At 37.3% G+C, this 13,584-nt stretch overlaps 1 protein-coding gene across 1 annotated transcript; it reads left to right on the forward strand.

The window, feature by feature from the left end:
- Window positions 1–9,048: 9,048 nt before the first annotated feature.
- Window positions 9,049–9,945, forward strand: LOC107058197 (uncharacterized). The gene has a single exon (XM_015303614.1). It carries the CDS (start codon window positions 9,049–9,051, stop codon window positions 9,943–9,945), a length of 897 nt encoding a protein of 298 aa, XP_015159100.1.
- Window positions 9,946–13,584: the final 3,639 nt, after the last annotated feature.

The raw sequence follows: 13,584 nt of genomic DNA on the forward strand, positions 1-13,584 counted from the left end.
AGAAGCCCACAATTCCAGATATTCTATTCACCTAGGTGCCACTAAGATGTACCGCGATCTGCGGGAAGTCTATTGGTGGAATGGTATGAAAAGAGATATAGCAGATTTTGTGGCTAAGTGCCCCAATTGCCAGCAAGTCAAGGTAGAACATCAGAAACCAGGAGGTATGACTCAAGAGATTGACATTCCTACTTGGAAGTGGGAAGTGATCAACATGGACTTCATCACAGGTTTACCTCGTACTTGCGGATAACATGACTCCATTTGGGTGATTGTTGATAGGGTTACTAAGTCTTCTCTCTTTTTGGTGGTCAAGTCTACAGATTCGGCGGAGGATTACGCCAAGCTTTACATTAATGAGATTGTGAGGTTGCATGGGGTTCCTTTGTCTATCATCTCAGATAGAGGTCCTCAGTTTACCTCTCATTTCTGGAAGTCATTCCAGAAGGGTCTTGGTACTCAAGTTAACCTTAGCACAGCATTTCATCCACAAACGGATGGTCAGGCAGAGCGTATCATTCAGACCTTAGAGGATATGTTGAGAGCTTGTATGATCGACTTCAAGGGTAGTTGGGATGATCACCTTCCTCTTATTGAGTTTGCCTACAATAATAGTTACCATTCCAGCATTCAAATGTCCCCTTATGAGGCATTGTATGGGCGTAGATGTAGATCTCCAGTTGGTTGGTTCGAAGTAGGTGTACAATAATAGTTACAATTCCATGATTATCTCACATGGTTATATGTCAGTTAATAGTCTCTCCCACACATTAAAATTAAATGGTTTAAACTAACGACATGATTTTCACAGTTTTGGATTGACCTTCTTCTCATGATTTATAACTCTAGCTTCTCAAGATTTGATATTGTTTTACTTTGTCATGCATCATTACATTTTCAAACTTATCACATTTTATGGTTAAGTTTTTATGCATGTTTCCCATATTCAGTACAATCAGAGGGTTGATACATATATTGTGCCTATATTGTTTTGTAATATTGGGTCTGACAATTTTCCATCCGATCGTGACTAGATTGGATTCTCTCATCGGTGATTGCTAGTGTTGATTCCTCATGGTTCGAGGGCTGGATCACCTTTTATCAGTCTTTTACTTTTGTGTCATTTCATTTTAACACTTATTCGTTGTTTAAGGGTCTGTCCTAACCACATCTATGTAGTAAAGGCTTATGTGAAACATAGTTTTTTTTCTACAAAACTCAAGCTTTGTATTAAAGTTTTTATGGTGAAAATATTATGACTTAAACTTCTTTAGCTTCATGATTGATTTCATATTGTACTTCTTTATATTAGTGTCATGCTAATGTCAAGTGGCTTGTTTAGGACTTCTCAGGTATCTATTCACCATGTCACATCTAAGGTCTACTTTGGGTCATAACAAACTTGGTATTTAGAGAATCAGGTTTTAGAAAGGGCCTAGGAAGTCTGACAAGACACATCGAGTAGAGTCTTATTATTCATGAGTGTGAAGCACGACACATTTATGAATAGGGAGCTACAAAGAATTCAGGACACTTCACTTCTTTAATTACACTAAAGTCATGTCCTAGAGTTTATCTCTATAGAGGTCTTTCTCTCCAAACCCTTGTTCTTTGCTTTTTCGAATATGCCCCCATGAAGGAATCCCGTGAGAAGAAATATTGGTGAAAATGTGGAGCCCGAGGTTCCTCAAATGTCGGTCGACCCTTTGGCCGAGTAAGTATCTCATGATGAGTAGAGCCTCTTTACATATGTTGGCTCAAGCTATGAATGTTCATGTTAATAGGGACTTTGTTGCTCCAGTGAACCCAATAATGGGTATGGTGGTAACAAGTGTAAGGTATTTCACTAGGATGAATACATCGGAGTTCTATAGGTCCAAAGTTGAAGAAGATCCCTAAGAGTTCATACAAGGAATCCACAAAATAATGGATATCATGGGAGCGTCATGATGGAAAAGGTGTAGTTGGTTGTTTACCAAATTAAGGGTGTTTCTCAAGTGTGGTTTAATCAGTGGAAGGAGGTGAGGTCCATTGATGTGGGTCCTTTAATTGGGAGAAATTCAAAGGGTCTCTTCTCGATAAGTTCTTTCCTTTGAAGCTGAGGGAAGCAAAGGTGCTAGAGTTCCTCAACCTTCGATAAGGGAATGAGTGTCCAGGGGTATGCATTGAAGTTCACACAATTATCTAAATATGCTCCATCCATGGTTGTTGACTCAAGAGAAAAAATGAGAAAATTTGTATCAAGAGTGTTAGAAATGGTGGTTAAAGAATGGAGCACCAGCATGCTAATCAAGGAGATGTCTATCTCCCATTTGATGATACATGCCTAACAAATCAAAGAAGAAAAACATAAGGATAAGGCTAGGGATTCAAAGAGGGAAAGAACAGATAATGATGATTTCTCACATTTGAAGTTCGGTGGAAATAATAGTTCTCAAGAGTTCAACAAAGATAGGGTGTCTAACCCTATCTCAAGGTAATGATTCTAGTGGGAAAACTATGTCCGAATGCTAGGTGTGGGAAGAGCCATCCCAGTGATTGTCTAGCTAGTTCTAATCCATGTTTTGGTTATTAAAACACGGGTCATAAGATAATGGATTGTCCTTCTGTTGCTAGGAATGAGTGGATAGTCATTGATGGTCTCAACCTTATCCTTCTTCAAGTTCTGCTTGTGGTAAAAAACAAAACAAGTCTTATGCTTTTTAGACTAGACAAGATAACGGGGGTTCTCTAGATATGGTGAATTGTAAGTATGGGTCTCTTAGTTTGTTGTTATTCCTTGCTTGATTTAGGTGCTTCGTTTACTATTGTGTGACTCCAAGTATTTTTATTATTCTTGAGGTCGATGTTGATGTCCTTGTAGAAACTTTTCAACATTTACTCATAATGTGGTTCTGTGGTTTCTACACTTTGATGTTATGCTTGGTTGAGGAAAATGGTTTCAGAAAAGGCTAGTGAGGTTTGCTCCTTACAATGAGATGGTGTGCTCATGGTTGAGGTCGTGTGTGTTAAATTAATTAGATTTTCTTGAAATGAACTATATGTTGTGGATTGGTATGTGGGAGGCCGGAGATGATGTGATATCTTAGTACCCCTATCTCTTTCCTTTCCTTTCGATTTTAGCTTGAGGCATTAGTCCTCATGGTTCACTCTTTCTAATTCATGCGCTTTAGTCACACTCATGTTTCCATATGCATGTATGTTCATGAAAACTTGAATTTTCAGTTATGATTTAGATTAATAGATTGCTCTTTTTTTATGTGCGTATTTATGTGATTTGCATTCATTTTGGGTTGTTAGAACTCTTTTCTTTCTCCATTCATGCTATCTTGAGTCCCATTCGAGGAAGAATATTTCCAAGGGAAAGATATTGTAACACCTTGGAAATGGTAAGTCAAAGAGGAAGGGAAAAGTTGCACTTTAGGCACTGGCGGAGGTTGTACAGAAGCCACCTATGGACCCAGACAAGGGCTTACGGTCAGTAGAAGCAAACAGTAGGAAGTGGTTCTAGAAGTTGAATTTTTAGATGTTTCTAAACTTTTCTTACAAACAAAAAGGATGGTCCGTAGAAGGTTCTACAACCCATAGGAGATGGCCGTAAGAGGGGTTCTAGATAAAGTGAAAAGTTTGGTTGACTTTAGGTTCTACGGTTGGTGTCTACGATCCGTGGGAAGTTATACGGACCGTAGGAACCATTGGTGGAAATTGATTGAATTTTAGACCTCCAATACTTGTTCTACGGAAGACCAGTGCGGCTTGTAGAAGTTTCTACGGACCGTAGGTTAGTCTACAGGTCACTTTCGATAGTTTTTAAGTTAGGGTCATTTGGATCTTTTCCTACCCTTTAAACTTCTAAACTGTATCATTTTGACCCTATAATTAAGCCTTATAAATGATTTTACTCCTACAAATCTACCCGTTCCCTACCATTCACCCAAAACTCTCAAATTCTCTCAAAGGTTTTCTCTCCAAATTCTCTACAAGACTCTCAAAAGAAATTTTAGGGTTCTTCAAACTTCAATTTTTGAAAATTGTTGGACTGTTGTCATTATAGCATGATTTTGTAAAAATTTCAAGGTTCATTCACGGTTTTGTAAATTTTTTCCTTTTATTATTTTATTTTTTGGAGAAAAAATAAAAGACTTATTTAGTGGATTGAAAATTCTTCTTGCTATATGATGATTCTAAGGTTGAAAGTCCATTCTCATCAATTGAATCTATGAGCTAATTTTATGAATTGTGTTGGATGGAGGGTAAGACATTCCTTCATGCATATAAATTCAATTCAAGACTAAATATGTCATTTTGGGAAGTAATGCTTAGCACCGAGTGGATATTGAATATGAGATAGAGGCTCTCCAGTTAAAAAAGGTTGGGTTTCTAAGGTTAATCTCATGAGATGGAAGCTCCCCGGTTAAGTAAGGTTGGGTTTATAGTAAAAATCTCCGTATCCCATAACTATGTGCCCCCAAAGGTCAATTAGTTAGTGGATCCACCTAAAACCTAATACATTTAGTTCTACATTAGGCAAGTAGGACACCTCTTTCCGGTGTAGGGCATGACATCGGATTCAATTTGAAGCTCACATGGTCTATGTCGGTTAAGTCTTATTCCCAACGTAACTAAAAAGATGAATTATTAACTATAATTGCTCAAGCAGTTTTACTTAGCATGGGTAAGATTATGGATCTTACTTATGCATTGCACAAGTGGACTTTGAGGGTATTCATAGTAGATATCTATTATGATGTGTTGACTTACATATTGAATATACTCATGAATTATGCTTTCACTCAAATTTTCATGATGATTCTCAAACTTGATAAAGTGCATGATCTTTAACTACATTGTCCCCTTGTAGCATATTTTCATGGTTTTGTGCAAGACTATCATACTTAGTGCATCTTTGTACTAACCCATATTTCTTCTACATTTTTCCACATAGTGTAGGTTTCGGTGTTTGAGGTGATCTTTCTTTGATACAAGCTTGGATCGACTATTCTCCTAGCTAGGTGTGAGTCCTCGTGGATCTGAGGACGAGTGATATCTTGTTGTTCCTTTTCTTTCATTTTGTTAGCCTTTCAGATTTCTATTGTAAGGGTTGTGACCATATTTGAGACTTCGATTGTAATAGATGGCTAAATGAGACAATGTCTAGACTTCCACTTTGCTTTTATGAAAACTGCTTAAGAATTGAAATGTATTTTACTGTTTATTGTTCTTTACTTATGTGATGATATGCTATGTGGCTTACATGGTGCCTTTAGGGGCATTGTGTGTCTTCTTACTTCTACGGGGTACCCTTGGGTCGTTATAGATATGCATGTTCTTTATGAGAGTAATGAAAAGTGAGTTAAGTTGTTTTGAGAGTAAAACATATATGTTGTAGTTGTAAAAGGATTTATAAATTATCACTCAATACATGCATGTGAAAGGGTTTCTTCACATAAGGATTCTTAAGATTTGAAAGGCTTTCTCAAATAATAAGAATCATGTTTTAGGAGCTATTCTACAAAAACGTTGCTTGGATTGGCTATTTGATGTTCCTTCAATGAAAGATAAGTCATGTAGAGAATTATGATTATTCCGTGGGATTTATGCTTAGCACCGAGAGGATATTCAGATGGAAGTTGTCTTATAGCTAGAGGTCGGGTTTCTAGTAGAAATCTCCTTATCCCATACCTATTGGTCAAAATAGAAAGGTTGTCTTAGATAGACATTGTCTAGTGGATCCACGTAAGCTAAAAGTTAAGGTTATTGCCTTCGCATGCAAGGATAACCCATCTCGGTGTGGGGAGGACACCAGATTCCATTCTATAGCTCACATGATATGTATGTTGGTTAAGACTACTTCCCACAATAATTATGAACTAAGGTTACTGCAATAACTATCTCACAAGTGTTCAAAAGATGATTTTACTTCCATTTGCCCATGAATCTTATTGTTTTAACTTGTCCTTTTGATGAGTCATAGATTTGGACTCATTTATGGCTTCGATTGTATAAGATTATTGTCCTCAAATGCGTAATTTGTGCCAATAACGGGTGTAAAAACCTTGATTTTAAGGTATATGGATTGAGAAACAAAGCTAGGTCAGAAATGGAAAACAAGGACAACACGAGCAGAAAAAAAGAAAGAGAAAAAGAAGCCTGACGATCGCTGAGATCACTCGGCGAATCGCCAAGATCACTCGGCGAATCGCCAAGATCACTCGGTGAATCGCCAAGATCACTCGGCGAATCGCCAAGTTGCCCTTCTACCACCTAAATTTATAGAACTCTGAGGCTTGATGAGGGGTAACTTTGGTGAACAACATTCCCATTCAGTGTACCGCCGATTGCATCAGAGAATGATGACCATTTCGCTGAAAGTACTGATGGAGACCCAGATAAGCACCGAAGGGCGAGTCAAAAGGCAAAAGGGTGCATCACGGAATGAAACGGCGATCCTGAGTTGGCTCCCCTAAAATTACAGTGTTCGTATGAAAATGATGTGAAGCATGAAGGCGAGACGAACGGAAAACAACTAGTTACCGAGCAATAGGCTATGCCTGACTTTCCTCGCTGAGTGCTCCCAAAATGTCACACCATATTTTCTATCAATTGATTTTTGCAAGAGAGACAAAACATTCTGAAATTGTTAGGAACAAAAGATAGAAATCAAAAACCCTGTTATTGTTGATTTGAAGTGATTTTTAATACGATTCTTCATTTGGGTTTTGTAGTAGAGAATATATTATTGAATTTTGACTTCCGAATTTCATTTTACCAAGCTATGGAAAATATGGCAGGTATAGAATTTTATCTTTTTACTATAATTGGCTAAACCCTAACCTTCGAGGTTTGACAATGTGACATACTGTTGCATTTGACTAAGTGGGTGTCATCAATTAGTGAATTTTGGTATTAATTTGAAGTGGGTTTGAATTATTATCCTAGTTTAACTTCATTATTGCATGCTTAGTGCAATATAGTCCAGAGTATTTTTCTTGCTCCAAACAGAAGTATAGAGCCAACGTTTCGAAAAAGTAGATTTTATTTTTCTTACGGTTTCAGCTTGAGAAAATGAAACTTGAGATTCAGCCTGTGTCTAGCTCGAAAAAGTAGATTTGATGAGATCGTGGGTTGGGCGTCTTATGGCTAGTGTTGAAGTTCGAGAGAATTCAACAGAAATAAGGTAATTGTTCTAGAGAAAATTGATTTACATATAGTCCATTCTACCCACAACAAATTAACATTGTTGGTAATTATGTTCACCCATTAAGTTGAATTCTATAGTTGGTTAGTCAATCCCCCAAGTGTTATATCATTATTTGATTTTTCCATGTTGATTTTTGAAGTGGGTTAGTAACTACAACCTGGAATTTAAATCCTAAACTCTTAAGTGTGGTGTTTGTTCAGATGAAAAGGTCACTGTCATACTTTTCTATTCGAATTCAAAAGAAAGATACTCTCTGTGGGATCGACCCCAACTCATGTTGTTCGGTTTATACTGATTTAGGACAGTGGACACATAGAATTGGATGAAGTGTGTTTGAAACATTAATCAACATGGCGCCGCTGCTGGGGAGTAGCGTTGTTTAGAGTTCTTTAACAAAATTTTACTTGTCAATCTGTCGGCCGTAGTTGAATTGATTTAGGTGGCATCGTGCTCGTGTTGAGTGGGGTAACTAGAAGTGAGAAAGAGTGAGGCAGAAGTGGAAGGTAGCCAAATAGGTCATCCCGATGGTATCGATGATATCAATAGTGTTTACAACCCATCTCAACTGGGTGAAATGGGTGCAATTTGCCTACCACCAACTGATAGAAATGCAATATTCGAGGTCACTACCACGACTCTACATCTCCTCCAAATGAGGAAACTCTATGGAAGGCGAGATCACAAAGATTCACATTAGTATGTAAGAAATTTTATAAAGGTGTGCAACCCATTTTCATTCAAGAATGTGTCACAAGAGTCAATCCAGCTAAAGTTATTTTCACTCTCTTTGACGGGGGAGGGTTAGCTGAGTTAACAAGAAATTACATGACATCATGGGATGAGCAAATTATGGCATTCAATGCAATATTCTTTCCCCCATTGTGGATGATGAAACTCAAAGATAACATTCAAGGTTTTAAGCTATTAGAATGTGAACCCATCCACGAAACATGGGTGAGGTTCAAGAAACTCTTAGTTCAATGCCCAACTCATGGTCTACCAAACGATTTGCTACTCTAATATTTTTAGCGGAGTCATGATTCGATTAATAAAGAAATTGTTGACTAATTGGTTCGAGGGGGAATAATGTTGCAATTATTTGAGGTAGCTTCATTTCATCTTGATGATATGACTAAAATAAATCAAGGGTTCTACACTCAAGAAGATAAAGTTTCACCTTTTTGTTTTGGAATGACTCAAGAGAAACTTGATAAGGAAAGAGAAAGGGATTAGAACATCAAGAAGATGCTGGCCCAAATGGAGTTACTACAAGAGCACGTGTTAGAAAATGTGAACAAGCAAAAGGGGGCAGATGGAGTGTTTAGATGTGAGAAGGGTTCCTCCTCGGGTTATTCAAAACCAGGGGAGGATCATTGTTGGAATTCCAAGAGATATGAGTAGGGTTTCCATCCATGCTATTTACAACGAGGTGGGAGTCAAGGATGGAACTTTCACAAAAAGGAAGACAAAAGAAAATATCATCAAGGATGGGCTGAGCAAAGTGACTATTAGAGAAGAGAAGATGATAATGAAGAAGACCACACTCAATCGAGTGAAAGTCCGAAGTCTAAACGGAGTTTAAGTACTCCCCGGGTGAATGACTTGCTATCTCGCATCCTTGACAAAGTTGAAGGTTCGGATGACTTGCTAAAATGAATGAAGGCTATTTTTTCATCATTGAATACTAGAGTGAACTCTCATGCAGATGCAATCAAACTACTTGAAGATCGGTTGAGTTTACTTTCAGCGCAATTGGAGCCAAGTATTATGAAAGAAAATGGTGATAGAAGTCTGGTTGTGGTTACTCGTAGTGGGGAAAGTAGTGATAGCCGAGGTGGCAGACAATAATGAAGAAGACAAAGGTATGGAGGAGGAAGAAATACCCATCCATCAAAGCATTGCCAAAGAGACACAAAAAATATGTGGAGAAACATAATGAAATCCCAAAAGTTGTTCAACCTTTACCCAATATATCTCTTCTATTTCCCCAACGCCTCAAAAAAAAGAATGAGGATGAGAAGTTCAAGAAAAATTTATCGGTGTTCAAGACATTATCGATTAATATCCCTCTAGTGGAAGCATTGTTGGAGATGTCGGGTTATGCCAAGTTCATGAAAGAGCGAGTCACCAAGAAAATAAGCTTGGACTTTGAAACAATTGAAGTTTCTCATAGTTCTAGTGCAATTATGACTAATGAGAAAATAAAAAAGAAAGAAGATCCCAGAGCCTTCACCATTCCTTGCACTATCGGTATGCTCAAATTCGCCAAGGCTCTATGTGATTTTGGAGAAAGTATAAACCTAATGCCATACAAAATCTATAAGCAACTTGGATTGGGTGAACCAATGTCCACAACAATGAGGATTTTGATGGCATATCGATCTATCAAGCATCCTGTAGGGATACTATATGACATATTGTTAAAGGTTGACCAATTCATTTTCCCGGCTGATTTTGTCATTCTCGATTGTGAGATAGATGCTGAAATTTTCATTATTTTGGGAAGACCATTCTTGGCAACTGGGAGAGCGTTAGTGGATGTTGAAAGCAGAGAATTGAAGTTCCAGGTGAACGAAGATGAAGTAACTTTTGATGTTTGTAAGTCAATGAAGCACCCAACTGATATTCATGTGGTCTCTACTATTGATGTTATTGATGAGTCGGTGGCTAGTTTGAGCCATTTGATATGTATTAGTGAACCACTTGAAGTTGTGCTTGCTAACTATGATGAGTTCGAAGTTTAAGGCTACGAAGAGGTACTAGTTGGGCTCTCAGGCATGGAGGATTATTCTAAGACTCCATTGAGGCTGGATATTGATCTTAAAGATTGAGAAAGTCCTGCCGCAAAGCCATCAACAAAAGAACCACCGAATTTGGAGTTGAAAGTACTTCCCTCCCATCTCCGATATGCCTTCTTGGGGGCAAATAACACTTTACCCGTGATCATTGCAGCTACTTTGTTTGAATGACAAGTAAAATTGCTCATCAAGGTGTGGAGAAGACATATCAAAGCTATAGGTTAGACTATCGCTGACATAGTATGTAACACCCCAAAATACTAACCAAGAGTCACATGTCTATCAACCGTTGCTTAATTACTACAATATGTTTTATTCTCGTTTTGGGAACTTAAATTTTTGTCATATTTGCAAACTTCCTTAACATAAATTGAGACAGTCATTTAAGGGATTGTTTTAGGGTATTTACGTAACATTCTAGTTGGAATTATCTATAACTTTAAAGGGAGGTGAGGTATATACATATTGGTATATATGTATACTTTTAGGAAGCAAACCTTTTACTTTTGGGCAGCCAACCTTTTACTTTTGGCTATATCTAGTAAGTGATAAATATCACTTTTATAAGATATATTTTCACACCTCCTCTATAAGAATTCGTGTTCTTTAACTCTAAGAAACCTGTAGACTTCCTCTAACCATATTACTCTCAAAATTTCAAGAAAACTTTGGTCCTTTTTGCTGGATTTCGAGACACACCCTTCCCTTTGGTGAGTAGTCGAAATCTATTTTTTTTAGCTAAGTAGTGCTTAGTACCTTTCGAATATCTCGTTGTGTAGAACCTATTTTTCAGTGAATAAATATGATTTGGAAATCTAATTCGTATACCTACAATTCTTATGTTTATGTACAAGTCTAATTTAGCTGTTATCGATTCAACATATGGAGGCAACATAGGACAAGTTCTGTCCAAATTTTAGAATTTAAAATCATGTATGAACAACTGTTAGTGTTTTGAATAAATCTTTTTGTACATAATATATTTTGCGATGATTCTTGGTTATTTGCTACCTTAAGAGATGTACCTACATATTTCATGAAGGATATAAAGTCCACTTTTGCCTTTTTTCTTTTCAAAACTAAGTTGCGACATGGTGTACTAGATTGTCCAGAATCACTGTTTTGGAAGCGTAGTCGTATTTGTATAGGTGAAGCTTACTTGTGATAATAATCTTGTTTTACATTAACATTATTGAGCTTCTAGGAATTGAAGAAGTTATTTAATTTTATTTTTAAGGTTTGAACTCTTGAAGAAGTTGAGGACCTTGATTCGTTGGTTGGTCTACAGTTTGAACTCTTGAAGTTGTGTTTGACTGTTTCTAAGCTAAAGACTGAGGTTTGGGTATAAACTTGTACTTGTAATCTTTTTACCTGCTGGTATATCTGAATGTTTATCTTGGTACCTTGGTTAACTCTTGTAAGTTTGCATTGTCGTGTTGTTGTCTTTAATACATTAAAGACACTTGTGTAACTCGCCCACTTGTACAGATTGTTTGATCACTTGGCACTCTTGTTGGTACCTTGTCCTTCTTGTGAGTGTGACTTTGTCACTATTGACATGACTCTTGATTCGGATCATTTGCCATCTTGACTATGGATTTTTAGTCCATCTTAAGGATGGAAGTTGTCCTTTTTAAGTACGAACTGGAAAGCCATTTTTAATATGGTTCTTGGTTCTCTTAAATATTGGGATTCACCCTTCTTGATACAGGGCGTCGGCCCTTCTTGATACATGTTTGTGCTTGGTGTGACGACATGATGTATATATTGGGCGAGCCTTGTTGTTGAGTCTCTTGGAGAATGATGCTCTGAGCGTTCTTGACATTTGGACTTTAAATATCGAACTTGACACTCTTTATATATTATTTACTTGATTTATTTATTATATTCAATTGTGTTTCCCATGACTAGAAAAAGGTAGCTTGGTGAATCTAACGGCTCCGAACCTATAGTTTTTACACCACTAAGCTATATGCTTAGCGATAGTTGTTTCTATCATAGGGAATGTTCGAGACGATTATGAAGCTGGCCATTAGAGATGGGAATTTTGAGAGCCTTAAGGAAGATCGCATTTGCATATAGGCATCTATATTTTGTATAAACCTTTGGACTTGTACATAATCTATGTGTTGTATATTTGCATGAAATTTTGAGGGCTACTTTGATCATGTCGCCATGGGTTGTAATAAGTTTTGCTATATGTTTTGTTCTTTTGGGTGTGTAAACTCTAGTCTTGTAATATACTAAACTTACTATTTGTTTTTAATGTTTGGGTGAAGCATGAAATGTCTAATTTTGGTATTCAGAAGTTGGTAATATCCGTTTTATATCGTTTCGAAATGTGAGGATAATGTATGCATGAAAATCTCGTTAGTTAATTGCTTTGATTATCTTGGAAGGGTTTTTCCACCATAAGTTAAAATTCTACGAAGTTTTAATTTGACGCAACTGAATGTTTAAATGGGCACGATGCACATCCATAACTTCTTCATTTTTTGAACCTAATCACCCTACTAGACTTTATTCAATACTCCCTACATTAATCTCTTTTAGATGTCGCAAGTATTAAAGTAGATTCCTTATTGACTGGTAGTATCCTTCCGAAAGGTTCCCTACAAGTGTTGGTAGCAGAGCCTAGGTTTGTGGTTCTAGGACTTTTGTTGTGAATTACTTGTTCGCTTTTGAAAAGGTTGTATTTATGGTTCTTTTTCACTTACATGGAGTTTTGATGTGAATTACTTGTATACTTGTTCGCTTTCTCATATTTTTATTGCAGGTAGAGTTCACATGCATCAAGTACATGTCCCTAATGCAATGTGATCTACTCTTTTGAAGGAACTAAGTTATGGCCTCTTTTTCTGACCGACCTATAGATGTTGCTCGTGAAGGTTCGGGTGCGTCTGTTTCCCAACCCATGCACTACAAGGGTTGGAGAGTATTTCTCGAATCAATATGTTCCCCACACTAGTGGGTCTGAACTGGGAAACCATCAGGGTGTAAGAGCTAGTTCACATCCTCATATGAGTCATGGTTCTCAAGCCGTGAATCCTCCTTTTCAACAAATGGCTGAATTGTTTCACCACATGGCTGAATAGATGCATGATCCTAACGATTAACTTTGAGAAAATGAGGAAAATGGGTGGAGTGGAGTTTGAAGGCACTGATGATCCCACTGATGTTGAACAATGGCTGGAGCGCATGGAGAGGGTGTTTGAGCAGTTGGAGTGTTGAGATGTTGCCAAAATTAAGTATTCTATTTCACTATTACAAAAGGATTCTTATGATTGGTGGGTAAGTGTTCCGAATTCCAAGGTAAAACCTCCTATTCTTACTTGGGATGATTTTCTTAAGGAATTTTGTATGAAGTATGTCCCACATGCTTATTGTTATGTAAAGAGAAAGGAGTTTTTGAATTTAAGGCAATGAGGCATGTCTATTGCTGAGTACCAATAAATATTTCTAAGGCTCTCTCGTTATGCTATAGGTATTATTAAAGAGGAAAAAGACAAGTGCAGGAAATTTGAAGACGGTTTAAATGATTCCATTAGGAAGAATGTGGCGATCCTACAACATGAGAACTTTTGT

This window comes from Solanum tuberosum, unplaced genomic scaffold (genome assembly GCF_000226075.1).
Source record: "Solanum tuberosum cultivar DM 1-3 516 R44 unplaced genomic scaffold, SolTub_3.0 scf00002, whole genome shotgun sequence".
Classification (NCBI taxonomy): Eukaryota; Viridiplantae; Streptophyta; class Magnoliopsida; order Solanales; family Solanaceae; genus Solanum; species Solanum tuberosum.

Excerpts from the sequence above, each read along its gene's own strand:
- LOC107058197 (XM_015303614.1), top strand. The coding sequence starts at position 9,049 with ATGAAGAAGACAAAGGTATGGAGGAGGAAGAAATACCCATCCATCAAA.